Source organism: Elephantulus edwardii, unplaced genomic scaffold, assembly GCF_000299155.1.
Source record: "Elephantulus edwardii isolate Elephantulus edwardi_28Jun2011 unplaced genomic scaffold, EleEdw1.0 scaffold00058, whole genome shotgun sequence".
NCBI lineage: Eukaryota > Metazoa > Chordata > Mammalia > Macroscelidea > Macroscelididae > Elephantulus > Elephantulus edwardii.
Genome location: NW_006399808.1, coordinates 4639920 through 4666987, shown reverse-complemented (window position 1 = coordinate 4666987; position 27068 = coordinate 4639920). Strand labels below are relative to the sequence as shown.

At 40.7% G+C, this 27068-nt stretch overlaps 1 protein-coding gene across 23 annotated transcripts in view; it reads right to left on the bottom strand.

The window, feature by feature from the left end:
- Positions 1-27068, bottom strand: part of KCNMA1 (potassium large conductance calcium-activated channel, subfamily M, alpha member 1) — a 1059824-nt gene that overhangs the window by 217333 nt on the left and 815423 nt on the right. For 15 of the 23 annotated variants that reach the window (XM_006887477.1, XM_006887478.1, XM_006887484.1 and 12 more), the window contains exons 16-17: positions 20870-20938; positions 10249-10335 (exon numbers count right to left, since the gene is read on the bottom strand). In XM_006887477.1, coding sequence (XP_006887539.1) covers positions 10249-10335; positions 20870-20938 — 156 coding nt within the window. Of the gene's footprint in view, positions 1-10248; positions 10336-17783; positions 17796-20869; positions 20939-27068 lie in introns of all 23 variants that reach the window. The other 8 variants (XM_006887494.1, XM_006887495.1, XM_006887496.1 and 5 more) reach the window with 1 other exon arrangement.

The window sequence follows — 27068 nt, the reverse complement described above, 5'->3', positions numbered from 1 at the left end:
TGCAAAGACCATGGTCTGTACCAAGTGCACATTAGTCTCCGGGCTGACACTGTTGCTCTTCAGTACTTTGGAGAGGTCTCTGACAGCAGACTTTCCTATTGCAATTCATCTTTTAATTTCCTAGCAGATGGTGTCAAGAGTGTTGATTGTGGAGCCAAGCAAACTAAAGTTGTTAACAATCTCAATCTCTTCACCATCTATCATGATGCTTCCAATCGGCCCAGTGGTGAGAACTTTTGTTTTCTTGATATTTATGACAGTAGCCTAGAAAAAAAACTAGATTCCCACCCCCGTCCCCACCTTCTGTCTGTTCTTTCTCAATTCTCCTTGTTGGCATTCCATCTTCTTCTCAAACAATAGATGTTGAAATGTTCATTGTCTTGAGTTTCCATCTGCCCTCCTTCCGCACATTCCTCTCAGGGGGTCTCATTTAGGCTCACAGCTGTAGCTTCTTTGCTCATGCCAGTGACCCGGAGCTGTAATTTTCCCCTTGACCTTCTAGCTTTAGGTCTTGCAAGGCTCATCTTATTGATCCCTGTGTCTGCTGCTTTCCTGTCTTGTTTGGTCAATGTGAGGAGTAGAAGAGATTAATTCACAGTACTTATCCTTAGCTTCTTTGAACCAAATTATAGTAGGTCCAGCAACAACTAAAGACCATGACACTTGCCAAATAGCCTTTCACTATATTGTTTCCCTCCAGGGCTCATCTAATCCTTCTGCTCTTCACTTCTGAAGATTTAGGATTAGCTCTTGCTAACTTGTCCTCTCTTTCTAGCTCTGGGAGTTTTGCCATTCCTGATGGTTATCCTTATCCCTGTCCACAGGTTTTAGTTCTTTCCTAAAACTCTTCTCTTTCTCCTGTGTAAATACGGTTTGGTTTCGTGCCAGGATTCTCCTTGACACATATGAACATTTATATCTCTAATCCTCACCTAGTGAACTCTGGTTGATTAGTGATAAGGAGTTGTGCTGCCAACCCGAAGGCATGTGGTTCGAACTTGCCAGGTGCTCTGTGAGAAAGATGGGTAATCTCTTCCTGAGTGATTTACTGCTTCTTAAAACCCATTATAAGTCAGTTATGACTCAAGGGTGAATAACAACAACAATCCTTACCTCTCTTCACAAATGGAGACTCATATTCAACTGACTTGCAAATACTTGTCCATGTATTTTTGGGTTTAAACAGAGCCCAAATAGAACCTTTCTCTGTTACTACCTAAAATGTGCTCCTTGAGCTCTCCCCTTCTCTATAAAACAGATCCATCAATGGCTTAAACCTAAAATTTAGACTTTATTTTTTATTACTCTTTCTCTTAACCTTTTAATTCTTATATACAGTTCATCAATATGTTGTTGTTGTTGTTAGGTGCTGTCAAGTATGACTCATAAAAACCCTATGAAAGACAGACCTGAACCCTGTTCTATCCTCTGCCATCCTCATCATCTCTGACTTTAGTCCTCTGCTGCAGTCACTGTGTCAATCCATCTAGTTGTGAGTCTTCCTCTCCTTCACTGACACTCTATCTTTCCAAGTATGATGTCCCTTTCCAAAGATTAGCCTCACATAGCTACATATGCAAAGTACGAGAGATGAAGCTTTGCAATCTTTTCTCCAAGGAGCACTCTGGATGCACTTTCTCCAAAACATATTCATCCATTCCTTCTTTTGGCAGTGCATGCTATATTCAGTAATCTTCTCCAACACCACAACTCAAAGGCATCAATTCTTCCTCTGTCATCCTTATGCATTGTCCAGCTCTCTCCCCAAAATACATTCTTCATTGGTACCATTTCTCCCCACCTATACTTATCATAAGTCATTATCATCTGTCACCTAAACCACAAGTAGCCTCCAATTCCTTGGCCTCTTCACCTAATCCATTACATCCCATTCTCTATGACAAAGCTGAAGAGATCTTCTTATAATATACGTAAGAGTAATTAATCTCAGATTTAAAACCATCAATGACTGTTGTTGTTATGTGCTGTCAAATCACCTATGATTCATTGCAACCCTGTGTACACAGCTCTTAAGCCTTCCTTATCCTGAGCCAGTCTTACTGACTCTGACACATCTTACTTCCATTGCCCCAGTTACTGTATTAATCCATCTCACCTGGTGTCTTCCACTCTTGCGCTTTCCCTCCACCCTTTTGTGCATGATGTCCTTCTCCAAGGACCGGTCTGTCCTGCCCATGCACCGAAAGTATGTGAGATGGAGCTTCAAAATCCTAGCCTCCAAGGAGAAACTTGGTTTCACCCCCTCCAAGACAGACATATTTGTTTGCTTGGCAGTCCATGGTATGTTCAATACTCTTCTCCTGCACCACAACTCAAAGCCATCAATTCTTCTCTGTCATTCTTAGTTATTTTCTAGATCTCTGATGCACAGAAAGTAATTGCAAAGGTCATGGCCTGGATCAGGCACACCTCAGTCTCTAGACTGACACTGCTTCTCCATACTCTGGAAAGGTCCCTAAAAGTAGATTGTCCAAGTTCAATCCGTCTTTTGATTTCCTAACTGCTGTTGCTAAGAGTATTGATTATGGAGTTAAGCAAGCTGTAATTGTGAACAACCTCAATCTCTTCTATCATGTTGCTACCAATTGGCCCACTGGTGAGAACTTTTGTCTTCTTGATGCTGAGCTTCAAACCATATTGAAGACTACAGTCCTTGACCTTCTGCAGCAAGTGCTTCAGGTCTGCCTCAGTTTCAGCAAGCAAGGTTGTGTCATCTGCATAGTGTAAACTGAGACTTCCTCCAATTATGATGCCACATTCCTCCTCATAAAGTCCAACCTCCTGGATGATCTGTTCTGAATATAGATTGAAAAGGTATGGAAACAGAACACATTCATGATGCCTTCCTTTCCTAATTTTGAACCATGCATGTGGTGTTTCCTTGTTCTGTTCTGAGAACTGCTTCCTGGTCCAAGTGTAGGTTTCATATGAGCCCAATCAAGTGTTCTGGGATTCTCATTCTTGTCAAGGTTAGCGACAATTTGTTGTGATCCACACAGTTAAATGCCTTTGCACAGTCTATTAAATATAGAGGCATTCTTCTGGTACTCTCTGCCAAGATCCTATATTATCTAGTGATAATATCTCTAGTGCCACGACCTCTTCCAAACCCAGCTTATATTTCTGGAAATTCTTTGTCTATGTACTGCTCCAGTTGTTTTTGGATAATCTTCAGCAGGATTTTGCTTCTATGGGATATTAGAAAATTTCCACACACTATTGGGTCACTTTCTTTGGAATGGGCATAAATATGGATCTCTTCCAGTCATTTGGCCACGTAGCTGTCCTCCAGATTTTTTTGGCACTGCCTTGTGAGCTTGTCCAGGGCAGCATCTGTTTGCTGAAATATGTCTATTGGTATTCCATCAGTTCCTGGGATCTTATTTTTTGCCAAGTCCTTCAGAGCAGCCTGCACTTCCTTCTTCATCACCATTGCCTCTTGATCATACGTTGTTTCTTGAAATTCTTCTTTGCCAGGCAGTTCTTTTTCGTACAGTGACTCTGTATATTCCTTCCATCTTCATTTAATGCTTCCTGGATCATTCAATACTCTGCCCATAGCATCCTTATATACAACAACTTAAGGCTTGAATTTATTCTTTGGTTTCTTCAGCTTAAGAGATGCTGACTGAGTTTGGCCCTTTTGATTTTCCAATATGCAGATCCTTGCATATTTCATTATAATACTTAGCTTTGTTTTCCCAAGCTGCTCTTTGAAATCTTCTATTCAGCTCCTTAACTTTTTAATTTCTTCCCTTTGCTTTGGCTTCTCAGCACTTTAGTGCAATATTCAGAGTCTCTTCTGACATTCGTTTTGGTCTTTACTTCTTCCTCCATCTTTGTAATGATGTTTTTCTTTCTATATGGATGATATTCTTGATATCCTCTGGTCTTCATTCATTAGTGTTTCATGCCTCAAACCTGTTCATGAGTTGGTTTTTAAACTCAGCTGGGATAAACTCAAGATAAAATTTTGATTCCTGTGGATTTGACTTGAACTTCTTTAGTTTGAACTCACATATGATGCATAAAATGGTCTGTTCCACCTGGCTTAGTTTTTACTGCTGATGTTGAAGTTCTCCAACAATTCCTTCCGTGATGTAATTGACCTGATTCCTGTGCATACTATCAGGTGAATTTAATGTAGATAGACTGTGTTTATGTTTCTTTTAAAAGGTATTTGGAATGAATAAATCAGTGATTATGCAGAATTCTATCATTCTTTTTCAGCCTTGTTTCTGTGGCCAAGTCCAGCTTGATTTGTTTTCTATTGATTCTTCTTCCTGGTTCCCAAGTTTTGCATTCCAGTCACTCTTTATTCTTTTTTATATTTTATTTTATTATTTTTTGTGCATGTACCATCAAATCAGATCTGACTGCTACAGGAGGAAACTGTCCCTCCTTCTCGGTAGGGCATCTGGTGGATTCGAACCGTGTACCTTTGGGATTGCAGTACAGTTTCTTGCCACTAGGTCACCAGAGCTCCCCTTCATCCTTTATTCTTAATGCATTGTGGCTGCATGTTCAATGGATATATGACTACAAAAGTTGATAGAAATCATCTATTTCCTCCTCTTTGGCTCTGGTTGCATATATTTGAATGACAGTAGTATTAACAGATCTTCTTTGTATGTGTATGGATATTATTCTGTCACTCACAACATTGTATTTCAAGATAGCTCTAGAAACCACCTTTTTAACTATGAAAGTGACCCTGGTTTTTTCCTCACCTTTTCATCTCCAGCGTAGTAGATCATATGATTGTCTGACTCAAAATGTTTCATGTCAATTCATCTCATTTCATTTATGCACTCCATTTCTTTTTTTCACGATGTCCAGTTTTCCTACACTCATGATTCTCCATTCCAGGTTCCAATCATTAATTTCTGCTTTCAACTTTTCCTCCTCCTTTATGTTTCTAAATTTGAGGGCTCAGCCTTAAGCCTAATATATTTTGGAAACAGATGGCAAATCGTTCTTCCTAGTCTCTCTTCATTTGGATGCTTAGCTTTAGAAAAGGATCTGACAGACAAGCATTTTACTGCAAGGAGCAAATGCAAGGTACTTCCCCTTGCAGAAATAACCAAGGCATTCAGTGTCCCAACATGAGCATATCTTGTACTCCCACCTAGCCCATCAAGAACTTCCCTCCAGCCTCTCCTTGATATGATAGCTTAGGCCACATGCCACTTCTGTAATGTCTCATGCCTCACTGCTGCTGGTCTCCCACACTGATGCCTATCTCACATTTAGGAGCGATTAAGTCTAAATCCAATGTACCCACTTCAGGGAATGATTTTTGTCTAAGGCAGTACTGGGGAAAGTTTCTTGCCCCCGAGCTTCTGCTGCAGGAATGTAGTTTCATGACTTAGTGTCTCTGCTCTTCCATTTACCCCACACTGCTGTCTCAACAGGAAAATATCCAAGATGAGGGCTAGGTCTCCTCTAGATCTAGTATGCTGGTGTTGTTAAAGTCCCATCTTGCATTGGATGTCTGATTGTTAAAAAATCTGGTAGAATTCTGGGAGAATTGGTGTTACTTCATTATGGAGGAAACAAAGTGGTCTCAGTCATGCCGTGTGCCAAACCATGGTGTTCCCAATGCTGAGTTAGGGGGCAAAAGATTAACCCAGACTCTAGCTGTGTATGAATACTATTTTATAATAAAGTTGCAGACTCCTCTTAAAATCCTTTAGGAATTAACTCCTACTCTCTTTCCAAACTCATCTCATGCCACTCTTCCCTTGTCTACCCAAACTCATCCATACTTCATCCCTTAGTTACTTTAAAGAAACAAGACTTGTTCTTAACCTTGGGCATATCCCCCAGATGTCATCCTTTACCTTCTGATATTTACGTAATAAATGTCTTTTCATTACCTCCATCTCTGCTTTTCAGAGCAGCCTCCACTTATCCACACCCTGAATTCATAACATAAATCTTTGCACCATTAGTAAACAAAACTTCAAGTTGATTCTCCCTAGAATATGAGTTTCAAGGAGCAAAGACTTCTACTTCTTGTTCATCATTATATCACCAGAATAAACCCATCTAGTGAAGAACACTGTTGGTGCATATGTTGGGTACTCAGTTGCTACAAGAAAGTTGATGGTTTGAACTTGACCCAATAGTTACATTAGAGAAGGCTGCTTCCATGAATATCACAGCCAAGAAGACCTTATGTGGCAGTTCTACTCTGTCACCCGGGGTCTTGGTGAATTGAAATTTACTTGAAAGCATCTAATAAAAATGGTGAGTGACTTACAGCCATTTGCCGAATGAATGAGTCTAAGAACCAATGAGTGTGTACGGATATCCAAAGAGGGAAAGGGAGAGGACAAAAGGGCTGAGGAGAGGAAAACATGGGGGGTCACAGTGTTTGGTGGGTGGAGGGAGGGAGTGGAAAAACAAACCCATGAATTATATGAATGAAACACAATTAAACACACACACACACACCCACACACACACAGAGAATATTCCTCAGAGCTGCCTGAGCTACCTTTTTTTAAAGAGAAATCAGTAATAATAACTTTTGTGTAGAACTGTATGCTATTTATCATATAAACAACTAAGTAATTTTCTTTTTAAATGTGAATAGAATCATGTTTACAAGTTGAAATTAATTTGTAAGCCTGTAGTTTGGGATTCCTATATTTAAAGGTTATTTAGAAGTAAAATAGAGGCAGGAGGTAAAGGACAAGTGTGTGAAAGGCATCCAAAGACGACCTTTAGAAATCTGGAATCGTGGCACTGTTCAGCTTCCATTGCCTGTTTACTTGTTGTTTGGTTTTCTTTTGCAAAGGCAGGGTGCAAACTCAATACCAGATCATCATAATCTCCTTTCCCATTTTTACAAAACTCATTTAGTTTCATTCAAATCTCCAATGTCCTCTGCTGTGGTTTTCTACAGTCTCCATCTATTTGAAATCCTCTAACCGACAGCATCTGCCCTGATACATCACACACCCTGGAAAATTACAGGCCGGTGTTGTAGCTGATTGTGTCAGCATGTATTTGTGAATGCCATAAAGCACTGAAATGAGACGTATTGCACTCCCTAATATAGGAGGTAATTTGTTTTTTGGACTGCCTTGTATTTGTGACATTCATTAGTGAGAGATGCAATTCGAAATAGAATTACACAAATGGGAGCTTCATGTTAGATTTGCTCTCTGTGAGGCACACATGATAAATGAAGCTGCTGGGTTCCCCAGCCTCTTGTGTTTGATGCTGAGATGCTGTCTCTCTAGCTTTTGTGCCTCAGAGTTGGGACTTGAGTAAGTGACAAAGTGCCTGAGGTGGGACTCACAAGTCACTGCCCTCCATCAGGTCAACTTAGATCTTGGGGCAATCTAGGTGGGAAGTTCCAAAACTTGGTAGGGAGCTTTTCCTCTTCATTTCAATGGAATAATGACAATGTTTGCCCACTTTGCGGAAATGAATGTAAGTTAACTCATGTTTAAGGATTTTTCTTTTCTACTCATCTCCCTCCCCACAGGTGTTCGGTTTCTTGTTTCCTTGGGATGTTTTCCCCCCCGCCGCTGAAACATTTTGTAACAGGTATGGATAGATTGCTAGAGTCAATGAGGAAGAAGAAGAAAATAATAAGCATCAGTTGTCACCTCAGCTGTCACAGTAGCAGGATCATTTTGTCAGGCGCACGTCCTTGTGGCAAGTCATTAAAAGCAAAGGCCCTAGAACGAGGCTAGGGATTCAGTGATGGTTTAACCATTCAGTAGCATTGTGACTCTGGGACAGGCAATGAACTAATCTGTACCTTTGTCTTATATATAAAATAAGGACACTAATGCAACCTGACTCAAGCTATTGAAAACATTCAGTAAGTTAACAAATATAGCATAGCTAGGACTTAGGGTAAGGAGTACTGGGGAACAGTGTTTAAACATAAGGTTGTTAGTTAACCAGGCACCGGTGGTAGAAATCAGTCAGTGACTCTGACAGAGATAAAGTCGGCAACCTCCCAGAAACATTACCACCTAGGGAATCCTAATAGGCAGTTCTCTTCTCTCATCTAGGATCACTATGGGTCAGAATTTACTTTGTGACATACAACAACAAGAAGATTTAGTACAATGTCAGCACGCCCTAAATCCTGCTTAAGAATTTGCCATTACTATTTAATATAGTAGGAAGAGTACAAGTTTTAGCAGCGGAAAAATCAGTTGTGATTCAGGTTCTGCCCCTACATTATGTGTTATCTCCTGCTGCTGTTGCTAGGCGCCATCAACAACAATTCATAGTAACCCTGTGAACAACAGACCTGAACCCTGCTCTATCGTGTGACGTTCTCACTAATACATCTGAACCAAAAGCTACAGCCACCATGTCAATTCATCTCATTAAGGGTGTTCCTCTCTTCCACCAACCCATCACCCTTCATGGGTACTTTTCCAAGATCTGGCCTCTCTTCAAAACATATTCAAGTAATCCAGGGTACCATAAAGAATGTAGAACACCTAACTCAGTTCCTGCCTTTGAGTAGAAATTCATTAAAACCATTCACCACTGTGTAATTGACTGTAACTCAAAGTTAGGCAGAGTAGAACTTCCTCACAGGACTTCCATGGCTGAAAATCTTTATGGAACAGACTACCTCAACTTTCTCACAGATCAGCTGGTGTGTTTGAACCGTAGGCTTTTCAGTCAGCATTTAATGAAGACACTACCATTATAGAATTAATTACAGGCTGTCCCTGATTTAAGACATATTTGAGTTGTGAGGAACCACACTCACAGCCATGAGTTGTTTGTTCGTTCGTTTGTATTTTGGTATATATTATTGCTAGTGAAGTACCACAATGAAATAATCGACTGTTATCATTTTCATGCCAACACCAAGACAGGTCAGGTTTGGATTTACTTAAAAATGTCATAATAAGAGACACAAGGGAAACTTTTAAAAGCGTTATTCAATGTATATCATTGAAATTACTTCAACAGAGTGGAGTGGAACCCTGTTGTAAGTTGAGAACTACCTGTATATACCTTTAAAATGAGTAAGTTCAAGTATTTTAATTGATTAGTTGCGTGCCTAGATGTTACTTTGAGATTCCATGGAGCTCTGGTGATGTAGTTCAGAGGGAACTGCACCCAAACAATGTGCCTTCCTGGTGTCTCCAATCCACTGGCAGCTCCACAGAACACAATCTCTTCCTTGATTTATTGTCTCAGAAACCTGATGGAGAGTCAGCTATGAGTCAGTTCTGACTCAAAAGCAATGAGATTCTAATCGAGTTTCCTAGACTGCCTTTGTGTCGTGGTGCAGAAGAGGAGTCTTGAACATACCAAGGACCACCAAGAAAACAAGTAAGTCTGACTTGGAGAGGGTGAAACCAAGTTTCTCCTTGGAAACAAGGATTTTGAAGCTCTATCTCACATACTTTGGGCATGTGGCCAGGAGGAATTTACCCTTGCAGAAGGAGACCATGCTCAGAAGGGTGGAGGGACAGTGCAGGAGGGGCAGACCCCAGGTGGGAAGGATGATTCATTAACTAGGGTAATGGGGGTAGGTGTGTTGGAGTCAGTGAAACAGGCTTCAGAGATATTGTGCATAGGGTCGCTATGAGTTGCACAGGTGACTCGCCAGCACATAACAACATCAACAGGCTGCTTAAACAGGATTAAGACTACAAGTGCCATAAAACAGTGTGCCCAGTGGAATCTTGGGAAGCATCTAGAGGCATAATCTTGACAATTTCAGCCACTTACCAAGAAGGTCACAACTGGAAATGCAGTGAGCTTAGCACTTCCTCTGAAACTAATCCAAGCCTTTTGAAAATCCATTTGAGTTAATCTGGCATTTGACACTAGACAATTGATGGCTCTTGAGAAAAAGGGTGCGGACAATACTGAGAACATTAAACAAAGAGCCAAGTGACTGTATCCTGTTGCTCTAGATCTCATCAACGTTCAGAACTGCCTCAGCAGCACCTCCTGCTCTCTGGGCCAAGTTTCCTTGCATATAAAATAAAGGGGTAGATAACCAGGCCCTTCTAGTTCTAAAATTTCTAAGTTGAATTTGAAGATGTAAAAATGATTATGTGAAAAAAGTAAAGCACAGCGGGGAACTCTCTCCTAAGACTTGGCACATCGGGATGTTTGGGAGTTAGTGTTCTGCATAAGTGGAAGCAAGCTGACCCCTCTAGGACAAGATGTCTATGACTGAACCAAAGAGGAAGGCAGGTGAAAATAAGGAAGTCTTACCTTTTCACTTCTTTGGCATCACTTGCGATGAAAAATCCTAAAGTACCTTCTTGGATCTTAAGGTGGTTTCCAGGATTAATTAATATACTGCTCGGTGAACAAAAAAAAAAACAAAAAAGAGACACACTTATGAGGTTGTATTCTGACCCAAACTGCCATGGGTATACTTTATTGTTTTTATAGGGGGCCCACTAGTCTAATATCCTCAAAAAGTGGTCCAGACCTTGGCATTCCCTGCCCACCCATTTAAATGGATAATGCCAACACTAAGTTCTACTGGTTGATCTCCAAGTTGACACACTGCTAATTAAGGAAATGAAAGCAAATGTAGGGTTTTTGGTCCAGGCTTGTATAATGCTGGGCCACCATCAAAACATCTGACTCAAAGCAAAGTTCCTCATAATATATCACCTAGGAAATTACTGTTGGTGGTCAGTGTTGAAGAGCTATTGGTCTAATAAAGCCATTACTACACCTATTTTCCTTTAGATGTCAGAGCATTAATGGGACCCCTATATGTATGGATATATATACATACATGAACACATGTCTAGACACATCATATATTATTGTGGGTAATGGTACAGGACACCCATAACTAATGCAGAAGGAAACATAACATCTGCATGGCAATGTGAAAACATGGAAGGAGATTCTATGTACAGCCTCAGCAAGAACTGGATCTACCCCACCAGAAAAGAAGGAAAATGTTAGCAGTTGGAAATACATAATGACTTCAATCTGGTGTTTATAAAAGCCTATGGGGTGTTCACATAAGGTGTCTGTGTAGAATGCCCTGGCTGAGGTTAACTGTGGTTAGAAAACAAATTCAAATCACCCCTACAAAAACTTGCCCTGCAGGGAAGTATGTGTCTAAATATACACTGTCCTATTTCAAAGCAGTATAAATAGATTAACTGACCAACTTGTGTTTGGACTGACAGGAGAGATAAATGTATCCTAATCTGATAAATGGATGAAACAAACAAGTTTAATTTTCTGCAGATCTAAAGCAGAACACAGGAATGTCTTACACAGGAACTGAGATGAGGCTTTGGGCTTAATGGATGCTGACTTTTGGGACGCTAAATGCACCAACAGCTCCAGCAGAGGGATTCTTTGATCTGAAAAGCTGTGCTTTAGGTAAAAGACGTTTGGAACCAGGCTAGAGGAGGTACTTAAATAGCTAATACAATCAAAAGGAAAGCTGGCTCTTAGCATGCCATCTTTTTCAGCCGATAAAATCCTTCCAGAAAGTGTTACAGCCAACAGAAAGATGGGTCTGCTAATATAGGAAGGACCCAGGTGAACTTTTGTTCTGCTGGAAAATCTCTGAGTAGATCATTATTGCAAAATAATGGCTTGCGGTCACAAGAACATCCTCTATTAACCATAACAAGACCTGAGCGCTGGAGACTGAACCTGTGTCACTGATGTTATTATCACAAAATAATAAATAGCGTGAGTCCACAAAGGTTTGACTCTTCTGCTCCAGAAGCACAGGCAGCTAGGAGATTCTGCAAAACTCAGAAAGCAGCAGACTTCACTAATAGCACAGTTTACAACCAGCAGCTCTGCTGTCCAGGCACCTCCGAATGACTCCACTGCCAGCCCCACACAAGGCGATAACCAGTCTTCACATAATCATAAGAAGCTCACAGTTTATGTAGTTTATATAAATGCCTTCTTCCAAGCCAATTAAGCATGATATTTTAGAAAAGCATAATTCTGGCCTTTGTGTAATTTCCTATGCCTTTCCTACTGGCATTTCTTAGGCACCGTTACTTCACAATTAGACACTAGGTCCAATTCCAGCATGCCCACTTTGTGTGTGTATGACTTGGGACAAGTTACTAAACCTCCCTAGAACTCAAGCCTCAGAATGGCGAGAATGATGAATATTATCTTACTTCAAAGATTAAATGAGACGACTCATAGAGTCTCAGATTATGATGATTGTTGTTACTTCTAAGGAGCTCTGGTCGTGCAGCCCACAGCATGCTGCATTCCTAACCAAAAGGCCACATAAGCTGATGGGCCACCAATGGTTCTGAGAGATAAAGACAGGCAGTCTCCTACTGTTCAGATTTACAGCCTTGGAAATCTAAGGGAAAACTACTAAAACTGGAATTGACTCAATGATAGCCACTTGGTTTTTCTTTTTTAAAAATTGTTACTTTTATTATTCATTAGCATAAAAATGCACTTCAAGCTCAGTGGAATGATCTGAAAGCTTCTTTAATTGGCCCCATTGACCAGAACCCCTGGGAATTTTTATCCAAATGCTGCTGCTGTTAGTTGATTCAGAGTTGATTCTGACACATGGTGATCCCGTGGTATGAAGCAGAACTGTTCCAGAGAGTTGCCCAGGCTGTGACCTTCAGAAGAGGATTGCCAGTCGTGTCTTCCAAGACTGCTCTGAGTGGGTTTGAACCATCAACTTATTAGCAAATACAGCCATCTGTACAATCCAGGGTACCCTGCCCATCATGAGACAAAGCCACAGGGTGACGAATGATCCGCTCTAGAATCCTGTGCAAGGACAAACAGGAAGAATTCTGCACACTTCTGTAGCCTGAAGGAATCAGCTTTTTACAAATGGAAAAGTCTACATTTTGGTATTTGTATGAATTAAAAGCACTTCTAAATGGAAAAAAAAATCTGATGATTTGAACAACAGAATTCAAAAGGTGAAATATGACATTCATCAACATCTTGGTGATATGCATGTGAAAAATTAGTCTCCAAAGGACCTGTTTCCCTTTTTTGTGGACAATGTACGTTTCAGTAATGCGCTCTCCAACACCCAAGCTCACCATGGAACCATTGCAGGAGATACAGAGGTAGCGGTTCCCCATCCACAAACTGTTTCTTTTCATCTCTTCTGTTCTTTTCCAATAATGAACAAGAATTTGCCTCCAGTGGAAATTAGGACTATCCTAGGGACTACTGCAGGTTAAAATAATATTTTACAGCCTTCAAGCGTGATTTTTCTCCAAGTTACTACTGTGGGCCAGACAGATGTGGGCCCCTGGCATCAGGTCATTTGTGTTCACATCTCAGGTTATGCAAGCAGATGGCATGTGTCACATGCCAGACCTCACAGGTCGTGGCCTTGGGCTGCAGCTAAGCCTTACTCTCTGCATCTAGGAAATGGGGTGAATAATCACCACCTTAGAGAATTCCAAACTAAGTACCATATGCACTCTGCAGAGTGGCTGGCACGCAGGAAGTTCTTAACACATGGTACCTATTACCAAAAACTAGATTCGTGTGTGTCATCAATTCAATTCTGACTCAGAGCAGACCAGTGGTAAGTAATGTCTCAAAGATGACAGCTGCCCATTTCATCCTTGGCTGTAATAAATGATTCAAGGAGTAGCCTCTTCCAGAGGCAATAGAAACATGTGTGCTGACTGTACCATCAGAAACATTTTACCTCTGGCAAGAGGCTAACTTGAATTGACATCAGTGGTCCTACAGTGGAGTGTCTTAAAGTTCTTGGTGGTTGGGCAAGGTATCTGGGAATGCCTGCAGCAACACCACTACCTGAGTAAATCTAGGTAAATATCAAGTATGTCAAAGCTCATGATGGTGGCACAGGATACGACAAGTTCACATCCGTGGTTCACAGGGCCACTAGGAGTCCTATTTGACAGCACTGAACACCACCACCACCTCTTATTATGTTAGATTTGTAAGTTTGGTAAAGAAGCACATGCCCTTGACTCCAGGGACCAGAACATACAATACTCATTGTGTAAGGTTTCAGAGCTTCAAAGATTTAGAGAAAACATATTATTTTATTTTAAATATATTTTAATATATTTATATTTAAATATATTTTAGACATGCGGTCTTCTCACATTCCAAATGTAGACTTTTTAGTAAAGTATTAGTCGTCTTCTTCTTTTTAAAAAATATTAAACTATAAAGATCTTAGAAGGAACTAATTTTTTCTACAGTGTTTATTGCCCTTAACTTGTTGCTGATCTCCTAATGTGCATCTTTCCAAAGATCTTTGATTTCTTTAAAAGAATACTTAATGTTATGTTTATTTTATTCTCATGTCTGCCAAAATTCTCTCTCCCTTTGGACCACTTTAAGTCAGTTCACTGGCTACAACTCTGTCTAATTCATAGCTTATCAGAGATAAACTTCAAGATGTGTCATGTGAAGAATCAAGAAAATCTCTAAGAAAAAAATTCCATCTATCAAGTCACAGAATTCCAACAGAGACATCTTCTTGGCTGGGCTGGGGCTGATCTCATTGTAAGCAACTTATAAATGATCCTCATTCTTCTTTGACCTTGCAAATTGTAAATGAGAGCATTCAGTGGCAGTTGACGTCGTCCAGTTCCCAAGGAAACATGCTCTCTTTGTTTTGCTTTTAGGGTAGTTATATAACTAGATTAATTCTTTGTCTTGTCTCAACTCATTACATGGAACAAGTTCAAATTCAAACTAAACCTCAGAGCTGTAGGGTTAGAATCATAGCTGACCCTCCCCATAATTTAGCCTCAAAAAGTCTCATTGTTGTCAAGTAGGAACGAACTCACCACTAATGCTCCAGCAGATTTTCAGAGACTATAAATCATATGGGGAGAAACTGTCTGTCTTTCTCCCTTGGGGTGGCTGGTGGGTTTGAATCACCTACCTTTGGATTGGTGATATAATTCCTTCCTCACTAGACTAATAGAGCTCCCACTTGGTAAGTAGAGCATCCAAAAGCATAATCACGTTTTCTTTATTTCTGGGTTGCTCACAGCAACAACCTGAGGGTCCTTCATTCAACAGACACTTTGCAACAGTTGTCCAAGAAATAAAAAAACATAAACCATTGCTCTCCATCTTTTAAGTTCTCCTTTTCTCTCTAATAAGGAGACAGGAGATTAAAGTTATTCATTCAAAGACCAAGCTGCAATCCTCATCGCTCAAGACTACCACAGAGATGGCCATACCTCCTCAAGGGGGTTGCGAAAGTAAAGTAGAAATCTCCCACAGGCATTAAATACAAAAATGTAATTATACAAACATAAGCAGACAGCCACTTGGGGAGCTGAAGCAACTGATTTCAATACTGAAAATAATACTCACTTAGGAATGGAAATATTTGTTCCTAAATATAAACCACGTTTACATAGAACTTGCTAGAAGGGGCCAATTCAACAAGGAAATTCTTCCAGCCAGCTCCAAAGTGGAGGGTAAACCAAGCCTCACATTGCATTTCTTTATGTTGTACATATCTTGCTGAACTCACACATCAAACTGGAGAAAGTGGGTGCACAACATGGAAAGTGGTTTCTCTCTTCTCATTACCCTTCAGACATTATAAATGAGAAGCATCTAATTATCTCTTCCTCAGTCTTTGTAACTTTATTTTTATTTTGTTTCTGGCAATAACCAAGAATTAGTATTCAACTGAATCAGCTATTTTTTTCCCCAAAGAAAATTCTTATTGACTGTGGATAAATATTACAGGTGTATATGTTTCTCTCTCCTTCTCCAATTAGGCAGGTGTAATGTACCATTCCCTAGGCAATTAAAAATATATCACCACTCACATAATAATATGGCTTGTAGTTATTAACATAATCATATTTGTGTCTAGCAAGCTATTGGGACTTTAATTAATTAGAGCATATGAGTGAAAACCTTCCAAGACTGGAGTGCACGAATGCTGTGCCCAGATGAATCTTGCCACTATGAAGTGGACTCCTTGATCACACAAGGTCGTAGGCTATTGCTTCTAAGTGGGACTTTGAAGCAAATGTGTCACCCCTCAACGAATGCAACTGCACTGGACTGAGAAGTCCCACATCTCAAATCTTATCAACAATCTGGACTTTTCATTTCTTCTGGGCTTCATAATGTATGCTTCTGGAGTCCCACACAACTAGACACACACACTGTTTCTTCTAGAAGAGATGTAGGAGACACAGCTGAGCAGTCCATGCTTCAGTACACGTAAGCTCAGTTCACTTACACAGAAACAGTATTATAAAGATTGCTCCCAGTTTGCCAGGTCCAAATGGCTGCTACTGGACAATGACCATTGTTTAGCCTGAATCCATTTCAGTAATTTTTTAAATGGCATCTTTAAACATATTAGACATGTAAGGAAAATATTAGTCATAAGGGTTAGAACAGAAGAAATACTTGATTTATTATAATTTAAAATAAAGAGAACGTTAGCTATTTTGTTCTGGGAGCAAGCCACGTCACTTTTTGGCTTATTTTTAAACACATCATGCCTACATCACAACATGCCTTCACCACAAGATAAAAGGACTCAAAGGCCAAAAGCCAACAGCAGAAATACAACCACTGTGGACCTTTGAAGATGCAAAATGTTGCAGTAACTTCTTGCAGTTGGATCATAGTCATAATACCAAACTGACAGGAAGCCACCTCTATTTTCACAAATCTACTCAAAAATACCACACAATTTTGACTTTACAAACAGTATCAGACACATACATACACACACAAAAACAAACACACAGTGAGAAACAAATACATGACAATGATTACAATTAAAGAGAAAAGTTAACTCTTGGAAAGACGAACATGTAGAGAACACATTGTTGAAAAACTATGCTGGAAAAGTAACCAAAAAAGTCCTCTTTCTCACCCCCACCCCCCTAAAAAAAAGTTCATTGATGGATTTGGTCATGCTGCATGCAACACAAAACATCAGCAAAATAGGGTGGGGTGCAACTGTGAAAATTGAGATAGTTCATATTAAGAACAAACACACTAGAGGAAAAGAAGCCATGAGCTCATCTCAATAAACAGTACTTATTCAAAGGTAATTTTCTGGTAATTCAGTGATGGTGATCTAAGTCTTTACTGAGTACTGTGCAGGAAATAAAGTACTCAAGTACTTTTGTTACCAAAATAAGTAAAAGGAAGGAAAAGTAGGTGGAAGGGCTTGGTCTCTGTTTTGTGGATAAAAGAGAATGGATTCTGCTCTACAAACTAGAAGTTCCACTTAAGGAGAAGCAGGACACTGGGAATATGGATATGATATGTAGACAAGATGACACTAGGCTCTGGTGGACACCAACAACAATATGCCAGGACAAGACAGAAACAGACATGTAAGGCTGGAGAGGCGAGTCCTCCTTTTCAACTTTAATATCATTAGTACCATCACTTAAAAACAGGACAGTGCCTTTCTGTTTTTTAGGTTTCCTGCAAAGAAGTTAGTGCGTGATAAAAAAAAAAAAAATATATATATATATATATATATATATCAACAAATCAAACAACAGTAATATGCTCCGTTGAATTGTTATGAACTAGTTGCTGAAGAGGGGTTTATATACAAATATACATATGCATATATCTATATATATGTATATATGCTATAGACAAGGGGTATGGGATTACATATATATATGTTTATAATATATATATTTGTTAAAGAGGTTGGTGTTATCTTCCTGAATTCTTGGCAAATGGTTAGTCCTGTGGTTAGGAGTGAAGGTAGAGGGTAGAGGTTGGAAGGAAAGTTAACGAAGAGTGCATACCGCTTTCGGCTTCTGCAAAACGACAAGAAAAGAATTGAAAATCAAACAATTTGATAATAAATTGACTGACACCAGAAGGAAAGGAGAAATAAAACCTTTGTTTCAAATTATTGGAAGGAGGTATATGAAAACAAGGGTTTTCAGCAAAGCATGAAAACAGTCATATGGGGTGAAACCAACAACAGAGGAAGCAGTTAAACACAGGTTGAAGGCAGGGGAGTTAAAAGGAGAAGCAGAGCTCTCTAAATTATAATTCTCAGTCCTTTAGGAAATGTGAGAGGAAGAGAAAGGGGCCATTTTTAACTGAAGAAAAAAAATTATAAGTACCATCTCCAGAAGGGTTACAACTTTGATTATATTTAGCATGGACATCAGATATGACATGTACTCATGTTTTCTCAGAGGCATAATCCACACGCCCTCAAACACTTTTTTCCACAAGAACCAACGTGCTTCCACAATGAGACCAAGCCACATTTGAGGGTTAAAGCTGGCAACTGACACAGAAAGCCAAACCAGAACCAAACAGGTTTCTTTAGTACTTTTCTGAAAAAAGTCCTCATGACCATCACCTAGCTCTCTAACTAAGAATTTGCTGAGAACACCTCAGATTTGTGAAACCCTTGGAGGGTCCTTCACAGCAAAGACACTGTGTTCCAGGAACACCCAGGTATTTTTAGGATGGTGGCAGTGGATTCCTATTGAATCAGCAACAGCCTCTCATTTCCTTGTTTGTGACAGGCAGGAGATAATGAGTTAAGAATCAGGGTTCAGTCTTCTGCCATAAAATTATTCCAGAATGGCTAAAAAATATTATTCAGCATCAACATCATCCACATCTGACATGTTAAGGATGCACAAATGTGATCAAGAGAGAGCACCAAGTTACACAAGAATTAACGGACTTGGCAACATGAAGAATATCTATTTGAAAAAAACTCAGGACACATACACAGGGGCAGGCACCTCCTGGCAAAAACAGAGGCAGACAGCAGCAATCTCTGAAGATTCCACCTTCCATCCTGAACAGCAAAATAAGCATGACTTCTTTTTGTAACCATGAAGTTTTTTTGCAAATAATATTCTTCACTTTGCCAACATAGAATAGAAAAATGTACATCTGGATACATATCCGTTAACTGTTGTAGCCAAGGTGCACATGGGACCACAAATCCACCATATTTGTCTTCTTTTGATGGATTTGAATTTTCAAAATAACTTAAAGTTAGATCGGATTGACCTGGACCCAATCTGATCTGGGGGTAACAGAAAACATTGGATTGGCTTGCTTACAATCCAGCGTTTTGTCAAAAAGAGACATAGACCATACATTTGGAAAATTGGGTGTATTGACCATTCATCTGGATGATGAAAAATCCTTAAGTGATGATACCCGGAAACAAATTATGTGACCTATACTCTGCTGAAGGCCTATGCTGGGGGGCATCTGTATAAAGGGGGTACCTACAAGGAAATATCATTTTTAATATTCCATTTTTGTGAAAATATACACAGTAGGTCATGCAATCAACTAGTTCTAGATGAACAATTCAGGGATATTGGCGACATTCTACACATCATGTCTCCATTCTTGTTCTTTCTTCCCTAACCATTTCATCTTTCATGATTCAGATCCACTCATCTACTCATCCACACTTCTGATGTTGTCAGTTTTATCTTATATGAAGTTTTTTAAAAGAATGCAGTGCTCACAGAAAGCATTCTTTACTAATTCAGCTAACCTGTTGCTTTATGTGCAATTATTTCATGGAATATTTTTGATGTAAGTTTAAATCCTTTCTCAGGATAACTGATTGGGGGAAGGGGTACCTCCAGACTCAATGGACCAAATAAGTCTGGATTCTACAAGAGATTTTAATATGTGTTCTTCACTTCTCCCTTTATAATCAGGACTTGCTCAAAATGTTTGCTAAGAGTAATCGGAAGCCATTCGATTCTTGAGGCCTCATGGTAGAAAGACAGTAGTTCATGGGAGGAACCAGCCTTGCAGGGCAGATCTTTCTCTGATTCCTGAGCTTCATTTAAAAGAAGGCTTATTTACTACAGCTAAGAACAAACTAGGGAGCACTGGTAGCTCAGTGGTAGAGAGTAGTTAATCCAGAGACTCTCGGTTTGAGTCCACCAGCTGCTCTACTGAAGACTGAGAGACAATCTCCTCCCACGTGATTCACTGCCTCTGAAAATCTCCAGGAGGGTCAGCTGTGGTTTGGTTCTGACTCAATGGCTCGAGGGTACATAACAACAAGAACAAACTATGGATGTCTTTTTAAAAGACAAAGCCCAGGAATCTTTCAGAGCTCTCTTTTCTCCAAAATAATTGGTCAAATGTAGGAAACAAAAGTATCTCTATTTTATCTGTGATATACACAGTTACTCCATCCACAAAACTCCTTGGTAATGTAATGTACCCTCCTTTATTCACGGACACGTGTATTGACTGGGCTGTTATCTATTTCAAGCAGACTCAGTCCTTTGCTAGTCTAATTTGCACATAATTAAGTGTAAAATAAATAAATAAAGAGAGCGCCTGCCTCTGAGCCTCGCTCTCCTGGCTCATTTGCACAGAGCTGCTATCCTGTCACCTGGAGTTGGGCTGCACTGAGGTACATATGGTCCACAATAGGCTTCTTGTAATTTGGCCATCAAGAGAGCTGGTGTCTCCCATCATGTTGTGCCCCAGGTCTGCTGTAAAAGTGGCCAGAGTCCATCTGCTTTTAGCTCACAGCAGTCAAAGGGGTTCAAGGACAGGGCCTGTGCCCAGTTTTGAGTTTAAAAAGTAAAAAAACCCAAACAAACAAAAAAACAAGTTGGCATGGCCAGGTAGAGATCCACAGGCTTTATCCTGCTCCCACCAAAAGAACAACATCTTTGAATGCCCAGCAGGGCTTGGGACGTGAGTCTGGCCTGGGAATGGAAGCTGTGCATTCAGGTAAAAATGCTCTGAAATGTGTCCTTGAGTTTGACAGGCAGAGAAAGCCTGCTTGAGAAAGAAGAGGCCTCAGAATTTCCACAGCAGTCTCGTTTATCACAAATGCCAGCCAGCAGCGTGGTGGCGGCCAACTTACCGGCTCTCTCGGTTGGCAGACTTGTACTCAATGGCTATCATGAGGAGCTTGAGTTTCACAAAACACAGCCTGCAACGAGATGGAGAAGCATCCCAGTTAGTGCTTCCGAGTGACCAGAGCCACATAACAAACCCGGTTACCGCCTTTCCATCTCTGAAAGCCATCATTGTCCACGGAGACCCTTATTCTGCAGCCACTGTGCCAAAGGGAGGGGAGTGGGAACGACACCTCGCCATCTTCCCCATTAAACCCGATTTCCCACAAGTGATAAGGCGCTGAATGTACAAAGTGCAAATTACACTCGGGTCTGGATGTCTAGACGCAGCCTCTAAGCAGGGATTTGTACCTGGGGATTTACGCAGGGCCAGGTTCATTAGTTACTCGGTCGGGTAGTAAAATCTTAACTACAGGGGGAGGGAGAGATTTGGAGCAGCTGGACCTGTTATTTGGAATCCATTTTGGCCTTTTGTACAAATGGCTCATATTGTTGTTCTGAGCAGACCCCTGTGCACTCAGAATGACGGTAATAATACTTTGCCTCCGTGTAAGTGCCCAGCACATGACGACGGCAGTGTCATTCCCGGCCCCATCTAAGCAGCTTCACCTCATCTGGCCTGGGCCGAGTGCAGCGCAGCCGGACAGTCCTGAGGCTGGCTCGTGTCTGTCTCTGAGCCTTCCACAGGAGGCTGCTGCCACCCTGAAGGCCCACTCCCTCCTCCCTGCCCATCCTCTCAGGTCTGTACCAGCTCTGTCTCCCATGCACATTTTCTCCAGAAGAGAACCCTCTTCTGGGATCTCATTCTCAGAACTCCTTCAAGGCCTTCTCTAGAACCATCTAGAAGCCCCTGGTCAGCTTCACCCTGACTTCGGCTGTACCCTTTGTGAATGCTCCTAAACTTTGTTCCTTCAATCAGAGCAACTTCTTTGAATGTTATGAATTTGCTTAGTATTTTCTTTAGTGCTATACACAGAACCACTGGAGTTCAATAAATAAACTTGGGGGTTTCAGTGTAAGGGACTAATAGGAGGTGTGGTACAATAGTTAAATTTGAAGAAAGGGGAAGAACTTGGAGGCCACAGGTCCAGACCTTTACTGGTTGCTTGCACATGTCTCCACAATATCCCTAAGAGGGAGGATATTATCCCAGGTATTCAGACTTATCTTGATGTTTTGATTGCTTAGATTATTAAACTTGGTCTTGGAAGGCCCATATAACTTGCTCAAGGTCTTTATCAAGTATGTGGCAGAGAAGACAGTATCTTAGACTCATTTATAGTGGGATAGAAAGGCAATGAGAAAATACATAAGGGATTAAGTAAGTACTTCCAGATGATGGCAAGTTCCATGTAGAAAAAAATAAGAGGCTAAAGAGTGATTGGAAAGGGTTACATCAACAGGGCTGGACTAGCAAGAACTGAGGCTGGAGAAGAGAGCACTGGAGCCCAAGGATATGAGCGGATGACAAGGAGGTCTGCAGAAAGGGCATGTGAGGCAGCAAAAACAATGCAGTACACAACAACATACAGTACAGTGTATAGCATAACTATATAGTATAGTCTATGTAATACAGTATTTTATGAAATTGTTACTCTTTAGTGCTGCATAGTATTCTGTTGTGCGAACGTACCACAGTATCTCAATCTGTTCACTTGGTGGGAATTTGGGCTGTTTCTATTTCCTTACTATTATGAATAATGCTGCTATAAACATGTTGTTGTTGTTGCTGATTGCTGTCAAGTTGAGCATGACTCATAGTGACCCTATGAACAAAAGGACTGAAGCCTTTCCATAACTATCGTCGTTTCTGCAAGTTCATAGAGTTTCCAGAGGCATGCGGTTTAGGAAGAGGATGCCACTCCTGCTTCCAAAAATGTCTAAGACTGGGAGATATGAACATAGGTGTCCCTATTTCCATTCCCATCTCAGTTCTAAATTATCTGGGGTATATTCCTAGGAATGCAATTGCTGGTTCATACAGGATGACTGTTTATAGGGGATGATTTTTTGAGGACACACCAAACTGCCTTCTGGATTGGTTGCACCATTTTACAGTTTGCCAGCAGTGCATGAGAGTTGCACTATCTTCATATCCTCTTCAACATTTATTGCTTGCTGGCCTGTTAAGCTTTGCTACTGTTACTAGGGTGAGATGATATCTCATTGTGGTTTGGATTTGCATCTCTCTGATTTTCAATCATTTTGAGTGTTTCTTCATGTGTCTGTTAGCCATCTGAACGTCTTCCTTTTTGAAGTCTTTTCATGTCTTTTGTCTATTTTGTTATCAGTGTTTCTTGTGGATACCTTGTGGAAATTTTGTAAACTTCCGTTATGAAGCCCTTGTCTGAGATGTTGTTGCCAAATGTTTTCTTCTCCTGGTTTTTAGGTTTCCTTTCCATTTTGATGCACACTCATTTATAGATTTTTGTCCTCAGGAAGGAATGAACAAGGAGTGATTGAAGACGAGCAATAAAGTCAAGGAGGCTGGAGCTTCATAAGCAAAGCTGAGAGTGACAATGATGAGATGAGAAAGGTTGTTGGAAAGTGAGAGTGTAAGGGTCTTGCTGACCCTGGAAGAGTCTGGATTTTATCCTAATCAGAATTTAATCTGCTTTAAAAAATCTGATATGCTGGAAATGAGGACATCTCCAGCAGGAGGCTACCTGCTTTTTCTTCCTGTGTGCCTTTGGTCCCATCCTCAATAGTCAGGATCTGAAGGACTCCTTCTATCCAGGCACCGTGGGGCTCCCTTGGTGATTTGCAGGTTTCCTAATTCCTGCCAGCCCACTCTAATGATCTGGGCATTGTGCCGATGATGCAGTTTACTGACACATAGGGCCATGTATTCAACTATCGCTGAGAAAATGCCCTTCTTCATTTATGTCTCAGAGAGTGCTGCTAACATGCACCTTTTATGAAGCTGTTACCTCTGGAGTTTAAATTATTTTTTAAAACAGAAAACTTATGCAATGTTTACTGAACAAATTATCCAAGTATGTAACCACTTTCTAACAATGAAATGCCAGATGATCAATGAAAAAGTTAGTTTTAAATTAATAGATGGGAAATAAAAGGCTTATTTACAAATATCTCTTGAACAACAGCCATTCCGTTTAGGATTCTGTTGGTTCACAGGATCAAAGATCTTAATTGCTTTATTGGATATGATCTTGCTGGTAAGAAAGGGAGCAATGGTTCACACAGTAATGAGAGTTCCTACAATACCATTTACAAACTAGACATTATGGGAGGGCTGCTCCTTGGAAGCAAGGATTCTGAGGCTTCGTCTGACATACTTTTGTCATCTTGTAAGGAGAGACCAGTCCTTGGAGAAGGACATCATGCTTGGGAGGGTGGAGGGTAGGCACAGGAGGGGAAGGCCCTCTATGAGGTGGATTGATTCAGTGACTGGGGTAATCGGGATGGGTGTGTCAGAGGCAGTGCAATTGGCACAGGACAGAGCAGAGTTTAGGGCTGTTGTACATAGGGTCGCTATGACTCACAAGCACGTAACAACAAGAAGAATGTAGAAGCAAAGTAATACAAACAGAGCGAGTCTGTGGAAATGGTATCACAACCATGGACTTTCAGAACCAGGTTCCTTTCCAATTGGCCGGTTCTGCCCTTCAGATACAGAAGGCAGACTGGGTTCCAAAGCCTTGCACACAGTTACATAGATGTAGGAAAATTTATAGTGGAAATCAAGACTCTGGTCTAGACTGGAAATCTAGAATCACTGGACTGTGTGTCCTAGAATCAGAGTGCTGCATTCTCACAAGAGCAGATGGTGGGAAACACAAGCCCAACATGGAGATGACACTGTTCCATGCTGCTCCAAGGTTTTTAAAAACTGAAATTAGATGCTCCCAGGTGTTTACTTATTAAAGTGGCTTTTTGGCTTTCACGTAAACATTGCATGTGGCCCCCAGGACCCATATTCCCAGAAGGCTCACAGGACTGGAAGCAGTGACCCCTCAGGATGGGACAGACACTGCTCTTCAGTGCCGCAGTCTGTTGTCTCAGACCTCACTCTGCACTTTGTATTGCTAATTGCTGCCTTTGACAGACCTCTAAGTTTTGTGTATTAGTCCCTGCTCTAATAGGAATCCTCTGGAAATAGATGACACTTCCCTCTAGGAAAGTTCAAGTCCCACTTTGTTTGGTTAAATTTTATCAGAGTAGGAGTGATTTGGTGGTATAGTCTATAGCGAGTTATGCTGCTAACCCACACCCTCTGCTTTTCTGACAGTTCGAAACCACCAGCAGCTGATGCACAATTTACAGTCTCAAAAACCTGAGGGCAGGTCAGCTAGGACTGGGCCTGACTCGATGGTAATGGGTTTTAGGCTTGGGGGTTGTTTTTGTTGGATTTTTATTTCATCATTGGGTTTTTTCTGTTTTTACCAGAGAGTAGAATGATGCCATGGTTCTGATATAGGATTGTAGAAGGCAGCCGAAAAGACAAGGCACCTCAGCAGAGCTAAAAACCCCCGCCCATACAGGTAACAGCAGAAGACCACCAAGGCTGTGTGAAACTCGGTCGGGCCCAAGGGCCACAAGCCCTCAGGCCAAGAAGAAAGTATCTACACACCAGTTCCACAGGACACATCATCTCTGTTAAGGACACATTACCACTAAACTTAGGAGACTCTGGTCACAGCATAAGAAACTGTTAGCAGCTGATGAATCTGGAGTCACAGAAACCTTGGAAGCTTTAGATATAAGTTATCAGATCAAGGGTTAGACAATGGGAGATAGATGTTGAAGGGAGTGGGTAGAAGTGGAGGGGTATCTTGATGGATGGTAGAGCAAATAAATAAGTGGGTCAGGACACCTGTGCCAAGGGCAGGGACAACACCGAAACTAATGGTTAATTCCACAATAAGGGATATATTTTCACTTTTCTGCAAAATGCTTATCTGTTGGATACTTCTCTAAATCTGAACATTCACATTAAGACACACTGTAGGAATAAGGATTGGCCATCCACTTTCAAAATAGCAGGCCTCTGAAAACCCTATGTACAACAGAACACACGGAGAATGACAGAAAGTGCAAATGAGTATGGAAATACAAAGGAAGAGGAATAGTTGTAAGGCAGACACTAGTGAATAGAACATGGAATGTGAGAACCATGAATGTAGGAAAATTAGATATTGTTAAGAAGGAAATGGAATGCATAAATATTGACATACTAGGCACTGGTGAGATGTGATGGACCAGCAAGGGGCATTTTTAATTGGATGATCATATGATATACTACTCCGGAGATGAAAAGGTGAGGAAAAATGGGGTTGCTTTCATATTAGAAAAGCTATTTCTAGATCCACCTTGAAGTACAATATTGTGAATTACAGAATAATATCCATATGCATACAAGGAAGTCCAGTGAATACCACTATCATTCAGATAAATGCACCAACAACCAGAGCCAAAGAAGAGGAAATACAAGATTTCTAACAACTTTTACAGTCGGAGATCCATCTAACATGCAATCAAGATGCATTGATAATAATGGGTGCCTGGAAGGCAAAAGTTGGGAACAGAGAAGAATCAGTAGTCGGAAAACATGGACTCGGAGACAGAAATGGAGCTGGAGATAGAATGATTGAATTTTGAACAATCAATGACTTATTCATCACAAACACATTTTTTTTAAAGAGACATAAATGAAGGTTATACACATGGATCTCACCTGATGGTATGCATAGGAATCAGATCGATTACATTTGTGGAAGTAACTGCTGGAGAACCTAAATATCAGCTGTGAAAACTAGGCCCGGACCTGATTGTGGAATAGACCACAAACTACTCATATGCAAGTTCAAGCTGAAGTTGAGGAAAATTAAACCAAATCCACGGGAACCAAAATACAACTTTGAGTCTATCCCACCTGAATTTCAGAACCATCTTAAGAACAGGTTTGAGGCCTTGAACACAAATGAACGAAGACCAGATGAGTTGTTGGAGGATATCAAGAGTATCATCCAAGAAGAGTGCAAAAGAGGATTGCTAAGATGTTGTTGTTGTTGTTGTTGTTATGTGCCGTCGAGTCGTTTCCGACTCATAGCGACCCCATGCACAACAGCCCTAAACCCTGCTCTATCCTGCGCCAACTGCACCACCTCTGACACACCCATCCCGATTACCCCAGTCACTGAATCAATCCATCTCATAGAGGGTCTTCCACTCCTGCGTTGT